Raw genomic sequence first — 16,243 nt, forward strand, 5'->3', positions numbered from 1 at the left:
TATTCTATGGTAATATTGTACAGGTTGTTTTAAATTTTTAAACCTTTTTTGATACCTTTTCTCATGTATTGACTAGATTTATGGTTCGGAGGAACTTCCTTACCATTATTTTTTCTTCCTCTAAAACACTGAATGGTGTTTGTAATAGATGTTATAATAAAACAGTGTGGTAGTATATTATGTCTTATTTCAGTTTTCTAAAATACCAGTGTAACTTTGGATACTTTATGTAGCGTTAGTGTATTTTTTTCTGTAGTATTTACACACTCTGTAAACTCATTACTTCTGATTTATATGAATATTCAGGTATTTTCTATACTGTGCTTTGAAGCAACCTAATTTAATAGTTCAGACTATGAAGTAATAAGATAAATCTCAAGATTATGACTTTACATATTGAGACAGTGCTGAACTGTAGATCTTCCAGTAATACTATAGCAGCTATTTCATATATTTCAGACTTTCCTCATAGTGGCCCCTCTTTCTGTGCTATATAACTGGAAGGATGAGTTGGACACATGGGGGTACTTTAAGGTCTCTGTCTTACATGGCAGTAAAAAGGAAGATGACTTGAATCGTATCAAGCAAGGGAAATGTGAGGTTGCCCTTACAACATATGAGACTCTTCGCCTTTATTTAAATGAATTTAACAAGTAAGTATTACTCATTGCATTGCAGAAGAGAATTATATTTGTTAATTTATTAATTAATTACATTCCTAAGTCCTAAAAATAAGTCCTTCTTTGTTTGTCCTATAGCTGTCAGTATTTTAAAACAGAGGAGTTTTGCCCTTCCTTTTGTTAAGTTTGAGAATACTTAACTATTCACTTAGTGAAAAAGGATCACTGAGACTGTTACATCTTGGAAATAGACACAAGCTGCATGTACATTTCTGTTAACTGATAGAGGCAGAATGCAATAGCTAACGTTGCTCTTGATCTTGCAGTGTTCCTATGCTAGGAGATTGGAAAGAGTAGTGAGCCTCAAAGAGTGTCTTATATTTTGAATAGTCATCACCAGTAAAAGTCTGATCTCCAGCTCTATTTGTGCACGTCTGAAAAAGAAGTGCAGATAGAAGACATTAAACAGCTATGGCTGGAAAATAAATGCATCTGCACAGCCCATGTTAGTGCATCAGGACTTATGCGTGAATGAGTGCACTGCTTCTGTGTAAGAATTTACCAAACTCAATCTGCTAAGAATGTGTCCATATAGGCATACAATGTTCATCGAACACTCTTAAAGGCTGTGGATTTTGCTTAGATAGAATGAGAAGTAGGCCTCAAACTGGTCTTTAATTGTCATTAATAGTTAGCAGATATTAACAAGATCATAAACTCAGATTTGATTGAAAGTAGTTAACAGGCATCATATGGGTCACAAGATTAGTTTTCAAAATAGTCATCTAAAATTCATGAAACCCAATCAGGAGAGAGATTTCTTTCTAAACATGGCTGCTGCAAGTAACCTTAGCATAGAAATGAACTTGTTCTGAAATATTCATGCATATAAAGCTGTCTCATAAATTTGTTTCTTCCTAGGGACTTAGTTATTTAAAATTTATATCACAGAATACAGTTCGTTTTTCCACCAAATTTGTACTTGATCTGCTTGCAAAGTATTTTTCAATCTCTACTTCTAACTATGATTTCCTTTGTTTCAAAATCACAAATTAGAATTCCTTCACAATATTCATACAGATCTCTAAGTAGTTGAGTGATGCCTTCGGGTAGTAAACTGTCATTAGAAATGCTTTCAGCATGTTTTTATCTGGATGGATATTGCTAGGAAAAGCAAAACACAACTGTGCTAATCGCAGATCAGAAGCTCACATTAAGAGATTTATACTGTTATTCTTAATCTTAGTTATGAGTGGAATTAGTGCTGGTAAGGTGTGTATACAGAAATGAAAAGCTGCTTTCTTCACAGAAAATATTTGATACAGTTGACGATAGTTCATCTATTTTATTGTGTAGTTTAGCCGTTATAATTAAATTTACTAAGCAGACAGGAAAGTGGGTAGTGTAATGTATATGAAATAAGAAAGCAAAAATAAATACTTTTTTTTGTTGTAAAAATCAAGGCTGAACATGTGACTGATGTCAGTTTTTGTGTGTACGAAGTAATGAGATATGTAATTTCAAGGGAGAATTTTTTTTCTTGCTATGAAGTATAGAGTGGTCTGCTGTCATAGTGGATGAAGTACACAGAATCAAGAATCCAAAGTCTCGAATAACTCAAACCATGAAGTCCTTAAAATGCAGTGTTCGCATAGGCCTTACCGGAACCATTCTTCAAAACAATATGAAGGAACTTTGGTGTGTCATGGACTGGTAAATAAAATACTTTTTTTTTTTTTTTTTCCTTTTTATCTTTGTTTATCTTTGTTTACTGAGGATGCCTTCCCCCCTCTTTCTCCCCCTCCCACCCCACACACAGGATCTGTTGCGTAACTTTGTGCCTTTGTTTTCTCCAGTATGTGCAGGTCATTCTGACTTACTTGGAAGTAAAAAATTCTTGCTAGTCCAGAAACTATTTATTGTAAGCCAAAACAATTTATAGTATGCTTTTAATCATTGGAAAAGCATAGGTAGCCTTGAAGATGTTGCAATTCCCTCATAACCAACCCCTTCCCAATGTTTTTGTTTTATTGTTTGGGGTTTTTTTTGGTGTTTTTTTTGGTTTGTTTGCTGCTGATGTTGTTGTTGTTGTTGTTGTTGTTGTTCCCTTTTTATAGGGCTGTACCAGGACTTTTGGGTAGTAGAATGCATTTCAAGAAGAAATTTTCTGATCCAGTGGAGCGTGGCCAGAGGCACACTGCAACTAAAAGAGAGCTAGCAACAGGTCGTACGGCGATGGTGAAGCTAGCAAGAAAAATGTCTAGCTGGTTTCTGAGACGTACAAAAGTGCTTATCAGTGATCAGTTGCCAAAAAAAGAAGACAGAGTAAGAGCGCCTGTACATTTCAAATATATCTTTTTTGTTGTTTTCTCTCTTTCATCATACCTCTGCTAGTTTATGACTTTCTTTTGGACTTACAAAATTGAGAAGAATCTAGAGCCTTAAAAAGAATGCATGTAAGGTTGTGTGCCTTGTTCGTATAGTTACTATGATTCCTTCTAAGTAGATGAACACATTAATTTTCAGATGGTTTTTGTGTTTAAAATTTTGTATTTGTTCTTCATCCTTGGATTATTGTAATGTCATCTAAACTGTCTTGTAAGGGGAAGATTAACACAAACATTAGTCAGTTGTCTTTATAAATCTAGCAGGTTTTATTTCCATTCTCTTGTTAGTCTATGTTCAAGTTACTGCTGTATTATTATAGCTCAGCGTGGTGCTGTAGCAATGTGGGTGGTCTAGGTTAGGGAATGATCTTCCCATATCTGTCTCCTGCTGGTTAAGACTAAAGATGTCATGGAGATGCCACCCATGGTCTCTGAGTGGAGGGATAAGTGTTTTAGTCATAGCTGCATATAGAGCACTGCATTCTCAGTACTTATTCTGTTTGTCCTGCCTGTGGTACTGCCCTGCAAACAGCTAGAGCCTAAAAAGAGAAAAGAAAGGGCAAATTAAGCAACTTGCAAAACAAGGGAATCCTGTATTATAATTATGCATTTATCTCTGTCACTCTTCCTTCGTTCTATTAGTCTTCCACAAAAGCCCAACTGAGAGGTTTGTAGAAACATAAAAGCAGGTTATTATAACTTGATATTGATACTCTTTCTAAAAATTTTGGGAAGGGATAAAATAAGTTTTATATTCATTTTGTATGTAATTTCCAAATACTTTTGTCAGCATACAAGTGGCTTTGTTCTTGTTTTTAATTTGGGTAGTATAACTTTCTATCAACGTTTGCACAAATATATTATTGTTTTCTACCTTATGTGCAGTGCTCCATGCTTTGTTGTTTTTATTTTGTTTTGGTGCTTTGTGTTTCTAATTTTATGCTGCATGTAACTGCATTTTTGGGACTTTTACAGATGGTGTACTGTTCCCTGACAGAATTCCAGAAAGCAGTATACGAGGCTGTGCTGAGGACAGAGGATGTAAGCCTAGTATTAAGAGCAGGAGAACCCTGCAGCTGCAATAGCGGCCGTATAAGGAAGAAATGTTGTTACAAAGTAAGAACTTTAATTCTTTAATTGTCTGAAGTTTATAACCTAGATTTTCTGGTTTGAGCAGGGGATAAGTATTTCTCAATATGCTCTTGCCAATGAGGAACTGCTTAAAGTGACTTCGTGGTCTTAAGTCATCTGTTTGTGAAAACTTGACTAGAAACATTGTGTCATGTTGAAGTCAGGCACTTGAGGATTACAGCATAACTGCTTTGCATGCCCTAAACAAAAGGTCATTATTAATACAGTATATTTGGGATATGTTGTATTAAATACACCTGCCGTGTAGTTGGTGTTGGAAAGGGTTTTACATTGGGACATTTTGTACTTGTCAGGTATGCAGATACCATGCATCTTAGATGGTCAGTACAGTAGCTGCAAATAAGAGAGGTCCTGGACCCAGCAGATTGTGTTGTTTTGTGATTACAGTTGGATTATGTCTTCACTCCTAAAAACGTGCTTTGATTTACTTTACTGAAGGGAGAGCTGTAAAAACAACTATCTTACCATGCAAGTAGGGCGTTATTCACTAGGAACAACTCTGCAGATTTCTTCCTTCTTTGGACTTCTGTAACGCTGATAAATCTAGCTTTGTTTTTGTTTTTCCATATCTCTTAGTAGTCTCAGAATGCTTTTTAAATATTTTCTTTCTTTTACTTCTAAACTGTTTAGGTTGTTGTGTACTGTTTTTTTCCTTTTTGTTTCCGAAGTAATGTAGTGTATGTAGTCTTATGCATCTTTATTTGAAAACAATCTATCGTCCTGTTGAAATATGCCATGAAAACTAACATTAGCTCATTGCATGCTTTATTTATCACTGTTTTGTAGGAAAAAAAGTGCTGTTGAGCTTTCTTCATTCTATGCAGACCTGTGGATACCTGTGTTGCTCTTATGGACAGTCTTACTCCAAAGTTAAACATGAAATTTAGTAACTTGAGAAGGGAAAGGAAACAAGTATTGATAGATCAATCGACTATAACCAGAAAAATAGGTTTTCTGCTATTCGACTATTCAGTGTTTAAAGTTGTTTATGTTAATTGAGATATTTATGATGCTCCACAAATTTTTGAAGTAAAGTAAGCAGTTGTAGATTAAGAAATCATTCAAACAGCACGAGTTGGCTTTACATTTATTTAAACTGTGAAGTTGCTGTCTTTTTTCTTCCCAAGGAATTCTTGGTTATTGTAATAATTTCTGTATATGTCATACTGTCTGAAATGTTTATCAAACAATTGGGTTTTTTTGTTTTTGTTGTCTAAAAAGCTATATTCCATTATAGAATCATAATGTAGAGAAGAAGAACGTGCCTCATTTTTGCTAGAAATAAATCATTTGGAATCAATTTTTGTACTATTTGAATTCCTAATGCACTGAATCTTCTTGAAGTAGTATCCTAGTGTATTTCTTATTTTTAGGAAAGTTTGTTTTTGAAAGCATTAGTGGTATTTGTTGGTTTTGCTTGTTTTTTGTTTTGTTTTATAGATGAATTCTCATGGTGAAACAATTAAGTCACTGCAATTCAGTTACTTGACAATCCTACAGAAAGTTGCAAATCATGTTGCATTGCTGCAGACAGACAACACTAGCAAGCAGCAGGTTAGTTTTGGAAGTACTTTAAAAGTGAACCTTTGGAAAATGAGATGAAAGCTCTTGAATAAAAACTACTGTTGGCTTCTCTTTCAGTCTTAACTTACTTAAATTCATATATTTTACAAAATTATTTTTCTGTTCAGTAATTGAGAATGTAGCCTTTATTTAATAGATAGAAATATTAACATTTCAGTTGATGAGTATCTGAAAACAGGGTTTGCCTTAACAATGGAGAGCTTTAGGAGAAAGTCATTTTTAGTGATTTAGTAATCCCATTTTTGTTGCATTTGTGAGAAGTGAGAGGGTAGATCTGTGCAAATAATAATAAACAATGGAAACGTTTTTTTTTTCCTCTGGAATTATATATTCAGAGCTGAATTTCTCTAAATAATGAGAAATGTTTTGGTAGAACAGGGAGAGAGCAGTATTGATTTATCTTGTTTTCCTGGCAAGTAACTATTAAAAAAATTTTGCTTTTTAAGAAGTTTCACTGCTAGGGTTCTAGGGCCATAAACTGTAAATACCCAAGTGTTTTCACTGTTTTTTTTTTCTGTATTGTATATGTAGTTTTTACTATTAAAACATTTCAGAGTGATTCTTGGGTAACAGATGAGGTATCTTCTGCTCTTCTGGAAAAGAAGACTTAAAATGTGTGGTTGCACTCTAGTTCTGAGTTACCCAGTTCTAGCAATAAAGTTTTATTTGACTTTTGAGTAGTTTAAATCCATTTCCCTTATTGTTTTTTGTCATATCAATTGAATTGTAGAAAAAAGATTCCCAGAAATGCAGTTATGCCAGGGGGTCAAGAGAAATGCTGGTACACAACTGCTGGACTATGAAATGTCAAGCCAACAGCTCGTGGGATTGACAGTTCTGGCCAGTTCTGTTGTAGTCTCTGCCCAGAGGAGGAAATTTTGGCCATCTCTTAATCTGGTAGCTGGAATTTATTCTTCCAGATTGCAGTCTTCTCTCCTTTTCGAATGAGGCAAACTAAAACACACAGTGTTTCCAATGTTTCTGTGCTGACTGAATAAAAATAAATAAGCAATCTATTTGATTTATTCCAGCACATTACTTGTTTCAGTTTTATGGTTTACTATTACCCAGTGTAATTCTGATTTTTAATGCCTTTTGAAAATTTTGCTTTTCTTTCAGGAAACACATATCAAACGAGTTTGCAATGAGGTGTTTTCCAGTTTTCCAGATTTTATGAAGTTAAGCAAAGATGCAGCCTTTGAAACAATTTCAGATCCAAAGTACAGTGGAAAAATGAGGGTAAATATATTCTTCAGAGACATAAATAAATATTACTAATAGTAACAAATCTGCTGTATTATATGGATGTAAGAAAATGCATGCCTAATAGGTTTTTTGTTTTAATCATTCTGTTTACAGTGGTAGTAGCACTTCAGAGATAAGCTGTCCTGAATCCAGATGCCATCGTGCAAAGACTAGAAAAGAGAAATTCTCTCTTGTCCTATGACTGTCTACCCAAGTAAAAAGTTGATTCCCCTCCTTTTTATAATCTCCTTTTAAATGATGGAAGACTGCAATGAGGTCAACCGTGAGCCTTCTCTTCTCCAGATTGAACAAACCCTGCTCCCACAGCCTGCCCTTACAGGAGAGATGCTCCAGTCCTTCGATCATCTTTGTGGTCCTCCTCTGGACCCATTCCAACAGCTCCACTGACTTCATGTGCTGGGAGCCCCAGGCCTGGATACTATTCTCCTGATGTGGTCTGTCAGGGACAGAATAGAGGGGGGCAACCACCTCCCTGCCCTTACTGGCCACCCCTCTTCTGATGCAACTCAGGATACTATTGGTCTTCCAGGCTGTAAATGCATGCTGCTGGCTCATATCCAGCTTTTCACTTACTGGGGCCCTAAAGTCCTTCTTCCACAGGGCTCCTCTCAAGGAGTTCTCCCAGTCTGTACACTTATCTGGGATTACTCCAACCCGAGTGCAAAACCTCACACTTTACTATATTGAATGTCATTAGGTTGATGTAGGCCCACCTTTCAACCCAGGTCCCTTTGGGTGGCTCCCTTCTAACATGTCAGCTGCACCACTCGGCTTAGTGTCATTTGCAGACTTGCTGAGGGTGCACTAGATCATAATTTTCCAAGTACATCACTCGTTCCAGCTCCTCTTGATTATTTCTGATGATGCATGCGTTGGTGTAAAGACAATTCAGCTGGGCTTTCTGATACACCACTTTTCTAGAGGGGCCCTCCCTCAAACCTCTAGAAGAAATCTGAAGTTTTACTGAAAGTGATGGACTCCCTGCCTGGTTGCAGTCAGGTTGACCTGACAGATTACGAGGGTTGGAAAAAAGTCCCATCTGAGCGCCATGGACATACCCCCCCAGATTGCCTACCCTGCTTCCCCAGGTTCCTGTAAGCAGTAGGTTTGGGGAGCTGGAAGGGGAGGTGAGGGAGGCCTAGGGGGCCTAGGGTGAGGGGGTCATCCCCACATGTAGAGTCTGCCTCCGCTAGGAAAGACAGGAGGGTAATTATGGTAGGTGATTGCCTTCTCAGGGGAACAGAGGACTACATTTGCAGACCCGACCCGACCTGTTGGAAGGTGTGCTGCCTCCCTGGGGCCTGGGTCAGCAATATCACCAAAAAACACCTGAGTCTGGTTTGGTCCTCTGATAACTATCCATTCAGGCAGGCACTGATGAAGTCACTCAAGGAAGCCTGTGAACTATGAAGAGGTTTCATGGGTTTAGGATGGTTGAGGGAGTGGGAGTGCGAGTGGTATTTTTATATCTCCTGTTTGGGAGTGATGGAGGATACAGAGTGGGCTGGGAAAACGCAGGCTTGATTAAGTGGCTGAAAGGCTGGTGCCACCACAGGAACTTTGGGTTCTTTGACCATGGAGCAGTTTACTCAGCTCTTATGAGACCCCATCTGGAGTATTGTGTCCAGACCTGGGGTCCCCAGCACAAAAAAAGACGTAGAGCTCTTGGAACGGGTCCGGAGGAGGGCCGCTAAGATGATCAGAGAGCTGGAGCACTTCTCCTGTGAAGAAAGGTTGAGGGAACTGGGCTTGTTTAGCTTGGAAAAGAGAAGTTTTCAGGGAGACCTCATTGTGGCCTTCCAATACTTGAAGGGAGCACATAAACAGGAGGGAGTATGTTTATGAGGGTGGATAGTGATAGGACAAGGGGGAATGGCTTTAAACTACAACAGAGCAGGTTTAGATATTAGGAGGAAGTTTTTCACACAGAAGGTGGTGACACACTGGAGCAGTGTAGATGCTGTGGATGCCCCATCCCTGGAGGCATCCAGGGCCAGGCTGGATGTGGGTTCAGGCAGCCTGGTGTAGTGATTGGGACCCTGCACATAGCAGGGGGTTGAAAATCGATGATTATTGTGGTCCTTTACAACCCAGGCCATTGTATGATTCTGTGAAGAAAGACAGGAGTCTCCTGGATGGAGTCCAGCAGAGGGCCGTAAAGATGATAAAGGGCCTGGAGCACCTCTCTTACAAGGAAAGGCTGAGCAACCTAGGTCTGTGAGAGAGAATGTGATCATGTGACCTAAGGTGTGGAAGGCAAAGGAATGAGACCACATGCTCATTTAGTGGTGCATGGCGATAAGACAAGGGGAAATGGCCATAAACAGAGGCATAGGATGTTCTGCAGAAATGAGCACTTCTTCATAGTAAGGGTGATGAAGCACTGGAACAGACTGCCCAGAGAGGTCGTGGGTTCTCCTTCTCTGGGGACGTTCAAGACCTGCCTGGTCACCAATGTGTGGAACCTGGTCTGCTTTGGCTGGGGGGGTTGGACTAGATGATCTCTAGGTGTTCCTTCCAGCCTCTGCTATTCTCTGATTCTCTGATTCTGGTGTAGCTTGACATAAACAGCATTTTGTTGCAGTCTGTCCACTGATAGAAACAGTTTGTGAGTTTATTTGTTAGGGGCTACTTCGTTGCAGTGGGATTTCAGTGGAGACTACTGAAAAATGAATACATGCATCAACTCTGTTACCTTAAATACTTGTTAATTAAAAAAAAATCATTGTTACACCTCTGTTTGGCTTTGCAAATAGTTAGCTAATGTGTCTTGTTTAAATGTTGTAGAAATGAGTGGCTGTGCATAAGATGACCTGTAGATGAAATGTCTTCATTTGCATTATTACAGGTCCTTCAGCAACTTCTAAACCACTTCAGAAAAAAAAAGGATAAAGTTCTTCTCTTCTCCTTTTCCACAAAGGTGAGCTCCTTATGGCTTTTCTCAGTTGACCACAGCAGTAAGTTCCGAAGTTTAAAGCACTAAGGACATAAGCAGCTGTCAATTGTGTTTCCCTTCTGTGCTATGGGAAATGATGATGGGAAGAAAAGTGTGCATTACTCCAGAAGCATGTTGAAACCTTGTTATCTCATGATGAAAATAGTAGTAGTAAAACAGATGTAACATCTGCTTCCCTCTGTAGAGCTTTTTATAGTTGTTTTAGTACATAGGTATATATGGCTCATACCAAATTCACTTCATGCATCTTCACTGAGAGCCGTGTCACTGCAGATTATGACAGAAGTATACAACTGTTACATTAGCACTGCAAAGCAGTAACATTTCCTTAAAACTCAGCCTTGAGACTAAAGTGCCATATCAGTTTGTTCAAGGTTTAATGCTGTTTAATAGGAGCTGGACTGAGACATGTTCTGAGATTTTCTTTTTGTGGAATAGTGTGTTTCCTGAAATGAAACAACCTATAACATAGATTTCTTTAGCTAAATGATAGTACTGTTTAAAAAATCATTAGAATACTGTGAATGATAGTGCTGAATCATTTTGTGGCTTGAAGGAAGATTGCAGTAGTTAGATGATTTAAGCTGTAATTCAGTGTTCAAGACTAGTCTGACTGCTAGTTTCTTGTTTCTTTTACTCCATGCTTATGAACTCTTGCTTTGCATACCAATCAGAAACTGTTTTAAGATACTACCACCTTATTTAAGTGAACTGATTCAGCATCACTTAGAGGTAGGGTGAGCAGTCAGGGCTAGAGAATGAAACCGTGGCAGACCAGTGTTAATCACATTAGAGTGCTATGAAATCATAACAGTAGAGAGTCAAGGATGTTGATACTGAGATGGAAAAGATTTGCTCTTTTAATTCTTTATTTATTAGAAAATACATTTAAAAAACATGCCTCAAATTACTACATTTAATTGAAAAGACACCAATAAGTACTTGATTTCTTTTTTTCCACCAAGTTGCTGGATGTGCTGGAGCAGTACTGTATGGCATCTGGGCTAGATTTCCGAAGACTTGATGGAAATACTAAATCAGAAGATAGGATCAGAATTGTAAGAGAGTTCAACAGAGTTCAAGAAATTAACATATGTCTTGTATCTACAATGTAAGAAAACTTAACGTGTAATCTTTGTGTTTCCCTCTGCCTTCCTGTTACTTAGAAAATTGGGTGCTCTGCATTTTACTTCATGATCTTGTGGGGGATTACTTTTTTGAGAGGGTGAATTGTTTTCTTGACTGCAGGCAAACATGAACCCACTACTGTGAACTGAGGCATTTCAAATTTCTAGAGACTTCTCCCTTTCCATCTCCTCTCCTGGTTAAGATCTGAAACAAGCATATCGTCTGAATCACAGTTCCAAATTTCCATTGCTGAGGGATATAGAAAACGCTCAAATCATGTTCCGCCAAACACTTACTTTATTGTAGACAGTCTCACCTTATTGTACAGTACTTGTAGAATGAGCGAGTATAAATGTGCAGTGGCTTCAAATTGAAAGCTAGCTAAACTCCGCTACACCACACTCTCACTCCTCCCCCTTCACAAGAGTGGGGAGAAGATAACGCAGGCAAAAAAAAAAAAAAAAAAAAAAGGACTACAAGTTGAGATAAAGGTAATTTAATTAGATGGAAAAAAAAAATGCCAACAAAAAGAAACCAAGTAACTGTTTGAGGTGAGGATAATTTAATTAAAGGAAAAGAAGAAGGAAGGAAAAAAAAATAAGCAAATGCTATGTAGAAGCGAATGGAGAAAACAATTATTCTCTACTTTCTATCAGCAAGTGTTGCATGGCTGCATCTTGGGAGTTAGATTGTGAATCCCATAGCAGTTGCTCAGGAGGGAAGATGCTTTCATAACAATAACCCCCACTTTTCTCCTTCCCCTTTCCCTTTTTATTGCTAAGCATGTCATCAGCAAGGGCATGTCCCTTCGGGGAGTTTAGTTCAGCTGCCTCAGCAATGCTTTCTTTTCCCCTTTTCCTCATTCCCAGCCTTCTGGCTTTCGTGGGATGGGAGGGTTGCTGAGATTATCTTGAAGCAGTGCCAGTGCTGCCCAGCAACCACTAAAACATGGATGCAGTGTCATTATTGTTCTGACCAGAAGTGTGTAACAGAGCCCTATATAGACTACTATAGGGAAAGTTCACTCCATGCTAGTGAGGCTGTCCTGGTTTTATCAGTATTTGATTTCGTGATATCATGCAACAGGCTGTGGGGTGCAGAGGCACAGTGCACTGCAGAGATGTACTTCCTAGTTTCATTAGCAGTCTCATGTGAGTTCTGACTCTCCAAGAGGAAAATCCACTGAGATGTACCACATGATTTCCAATTCCAGGTGATGGGGAGTAGCTCTCTCTTCTTTTCTGGGAAGCCAGCTGTGAGGGCTTGCTGATAAAGACTTGGACTGACTGTCTCTCTCTCTTCCCATTTATTTTTTGTTTGCTTGATTTATTATTATTAATTATTTTGTACTATCTCATATGCATTTTAATAAATTAGTTTCTCCTGTCTCAGACAGATTTTTTTACTCTTTGTTCCTCCTCTTATCCCAGGAGGAGAAAGAGTCGTCAAATGATTAACTCTTCAAAACCACAACATAGATCAAAAATCATATGAAATGCTATATTGAATTTAAAAACTATGTCATGCTGTTGCTGTAAGTTATTAATCAGGCTCATTAGTATATGTCTGTCAAAAGTACTTCACACAACAGATTTTCTGATAGAAATGTTTTTACCCATCGGATTTACTTGTAGATTTATAATAGATAAGAATTCCTTTTTGACACAGAGCAATATGTTCTACTGAAATTAATGAAACTGATCACAGATATTTGATTTTATTGTTTATTGATTTGTTATTTTTGTTACCTCCATATTTTATTTTACATGAATTCAGATACCAGATAAAGGTATAAAGAGAACTGAGATAAACTTACATCTTCCTGCTTAGGGAGAATGGGAGTGGAGCTGTGTGAAACATGCAGTCATGTGTTTATCTGTACTGCTATTTCTGTCCTTTGATGAAAGTTGTGAGTTATGTAGAAAGGTCCACACTAACCCCATTTAAATAGAAGTCAGACATGATCTTAAAAAACAGTGCAAAGACATCTTACAACAGTCCTTGGATACCCTCTGAAGCATGCAGGTAGGGTTATGAGGTGATTTGTGGTGCTGGTCATGCAACTTTGCTTATAACCTCACTCAGTTGCAGATTATGGCCATTAGCTTCCCTAAGACCTTGGTGAATTCCCCCTTGTCCCTGAAGACAGCGAGGAATTACTACATCTGTACATTAGAAGACTCATTGGATTTTCTTTTTGGAGTATTGAATTTATATGGCAAATGTAGAAGTGTTGAAAGATAAAATCTGTATAAAACTAAATATCCTATTTAGTTATTTTTATGTTTTTTATTTTTACTTATGTCTGTTTTACTTTCACTAGGGCTTTTCACTGAAATTTAATTAGTATTCTAGCTCCAAATACTGTTTTTTTTGTGTGTGCGTGAAAGTGTTCAGGAAACTATGTTGACTTATTCTTTAGTCTGACTGCAGAGTTGGCTTGGCAGGTGGGAATCTGAATTCTGCACTCACTAAAAAAGAAATACACCAAAATTCTGAAGAACAGTAAGTTATTTGGAAAAAAACACAAATATTTTTATTCAGTGTTTAAAACCAAGAATGCTAGTTTTCCAGAAACCTCCATTAATACTGTCAGGTTTCTATATCCTCTTTCCAGATTTTATTAACACTAAAGCACACGTGGTAGGGATAAGCCACGGCAGTATTTGCGTTTAAAAATATATGTATCTCATGGCTTTCATGGAATATGGTGGGACTCTATTTTGTCTTGGTTTCTGTCTCCGTTCATTCACTTCCTTGTAAACTTTACCTCTCCCACTGCTTTAAGTATGCAGAATATAAAATAATCTATTAAAAACAGTTGCTTGGTAGTTAAATTGAGTTGGCTTTCTCAGTTTTGCCATATGTAATGGAGAAAATAGCACTTATGAAATTAGTGCCACCTATGACAGTGTAAGTAGTTGGTGTAGAAGTTAAATACTATTATTTAGCGGGTAGTTGTAGAAGAGCTTTTGCCTTTTTGTAAGAATGTGGATTTTTTTTAATACCACTTGAGCCAGTATAAAAAAATTTACAGTATTTGCTTGTTTTGCAACTGGAAAATAGTATTTTCTTCACTGTGATTTCTATCAAATGGTACAGCTGTGTGCATGCAAATCAAGTAATTGAGCAATTTTGTTGGATTCATCAAGAGCGTTAAGTACTTAACTCAGTTTAAGCAGATGCTCAAATTCTTTGCTGTCTTGCTGGCTTTACCTGTAAGCATGCCGCAGGGGTTGAATATTTGAATATGAAGTAAGTAGTACCTTTGCAACTCTCACCCTGCAGTAGTAAATTTTCTTAAATGACTTTTTGATGACTTGTCCAAGAACTGCTCATATACAACTGTGTGAACAACTGTGTTTTCAACAGTTGTTTTAATACGGTACAAATAAACTGTCACAAGTCTATTTTTCTACATGCAACTCATTAAAATGGTCATAATGTAGAGAAAGATATATGGTACTATTTTCAAAACTGTGCAGGGATTAAGGGAAATAAAATGTCATGCAGACTCTCAAGTCCCTCTTAATTTAAACTATACTTGTATGTCATGCATCTATAATGTTAACTGGCATTAAAATGGTTATGAGTTTCAGTATTCTCTACTGTAGTGGAGGTAATGGCAGTTGGCTGTGACTTGCTAAGTCATGTAGTTCACAGTCATCTTGCTATTTGAGTGAGAAATTGACATTTTACAACAGTGCTTGTTTGTTATCATGTCTTCATTAACACAAAGCTGTACCCTGCTATTTTTGTGCTGTTATATTATGTCAGGGAAGAATATGCTTGTATGTACGTAATAGACTAAAACAACAGTGTTTTTTTGTTTATTTTTGTATCATTTTTATGTTACTAGGGCTGGTGGATTGGGGCTTAATTTTGTTGGTGCCAATGTTGTTATATTGTTTGATCCAACGTGGAACCCAGCAAATGATCTTCAAGCTATTGACAGGTATGTTTTCAAAATGCATAACTTGGTCTGTGTTCTTTTCTTCTGTTTTGTTTATGTAACCTGGTTGTCCAGCTAAGATTTTCTTAAAGGAAGGTCTGATTATCCAGTTCATTTTTTTTACCTTTGATATTCTTGTTTTTAACCCTGAATTTCATCTTATTTTCTATTTTATTTTTATGGCACCTTTTTAGCGGGTTCCAAAAAATATTTTATAGTTTTTGTAACTTTTTGTGATCTCTTAAGAACAAGTGCATATGTATAGCCAGATGACATTTTTCCTATGTTTTTCAAGGCAAGTACATTGTAGTGGACCCTAGTTTGAGTGATGTTATGAATTCCAGATTCCTTTAAGAAAAACATTTGTTTATTTTTTTTACCTCATCCCTGTGTAGATGAGTCTTTTACCAGCACTCCCTTTCATGTCTGAAATTATGCCATTCTGGAATATTTCTAGGAATTTGCATGTTTTTTTTCAGGCTCTGACTACAAGAGCCTGTCCCAAACTCCACTAGGAGTTCAGGACAAACATTTGAATTGCTGAAGTAAAAGAATATTGACAGCCTTCAAAATTCAGTAGATCTATATTTTTTTCATGAGCAGAAATGAACTTGTTTGTATTGTCCCATCCAATTATATAATTCTATTTTCAAGTTTTTCTGATCTCTAAAAGAAATTTATGTGCACTCATATATCAGAAATAATTGCTATTGGAAAAGACTGTCTTTGAAGAGAAAGATCACATAGCCATAAAATGGTTTGTCCCCTCATGAATTTTTGAAAATGAGGTTTTGAATATAATCTATTAGAAGTCTCAGAATTCACTATTTAGATACTTTACTGCCTGTCTGTTAGTTGTTTTTATGATGTTGCGACTTGTAAAGTGCTTTTTAAGAAAGAACAGACTGCTGCAAGTAATTCATGATATAACTTGTATATATAATGCAAATACAGTAATGTCTTGTGCAAGACCAGATGCAGGTGGAGGAAAAAAAAAGACCCTGAAGAAATACTGGAGGTTTTCTCAATAGGTAAACATTGTGATACAAGGCATGAAACCCTTTGCAACTAAATAGACCTGAGAAGAGAAACAGAAAACTAAAGAAAAAGGAAAAGAGAACGAACTACTGGGAAAATGAGGAGGAGAAGGAGAAAAGGCATATGGAATTCTGTTTTTTTTTTAAATCAAATTGGTTTA

The 16,243-nt window shown here is 37.1% G+C and overlaps 1 protein-coding gene across 2 annotated transcripts in view; it reads left to right on the forward strand.

The window, feature by feature from the left end:
- The window catches only part of ERCC6L2 (ERCC excision repair 6 like 2), a 52,540-nt gene that overhangs the window by 4,426 nt on the left and 31,871 nt on the right, over positions 1-16,243 (forward strand). Inside the window, exons 4-12 of one of the 2 annotated variants that reach the window (XM_085212787.1) lie at positions 442-653; positions 2,172-2,333; positions 2,738-2,945; positions 3,983-4,123; positions 5,600-5,713; positions 6,863-6,982; positions 9,858-9,929; positions 10,931-11,076; positions 14,953-15,048. In XM_085212787.1, coding sequence (XP_085068913.1) covers positions 442-653; positions 2,172-2,333; positions 2,738-2,945; positions 3,983-4,123; positions 5,600-5,713; positions 6,863-6,982; positions 9,858-9,929; positions 10,931-11,076; positions 14,953-15,048 — 1,271 coding nt within the window. The remainder of the gene's footprint in view (positions 1-441; positions 654-2,171; positions 2,334-2,737; positions 2,946-3,982; positions 4,124-5,599; positions 5,714-6,862; positions 6,983-9,857; positions 9,930-10,930; positions 11,077-14,952; positions 15,049-16,243) is intronic. The other variant, XM_085212788.1, reaches the window with a different exon arrangement.

Source organism: Meleagris gallopavo, chromosome Z (assembly GCF_905368555.1).
Source record: "Meleagris gallopavo chromosome Z, MGAL_WU_HG_1.1, whole genome shotgun sequence".
NCBI classification, from domain to species: Eukaryota; Metazoa; Chordata; class Aves; order Galliformes; family Phasianidae; genus Meleagris; species Meleagris gallopavo.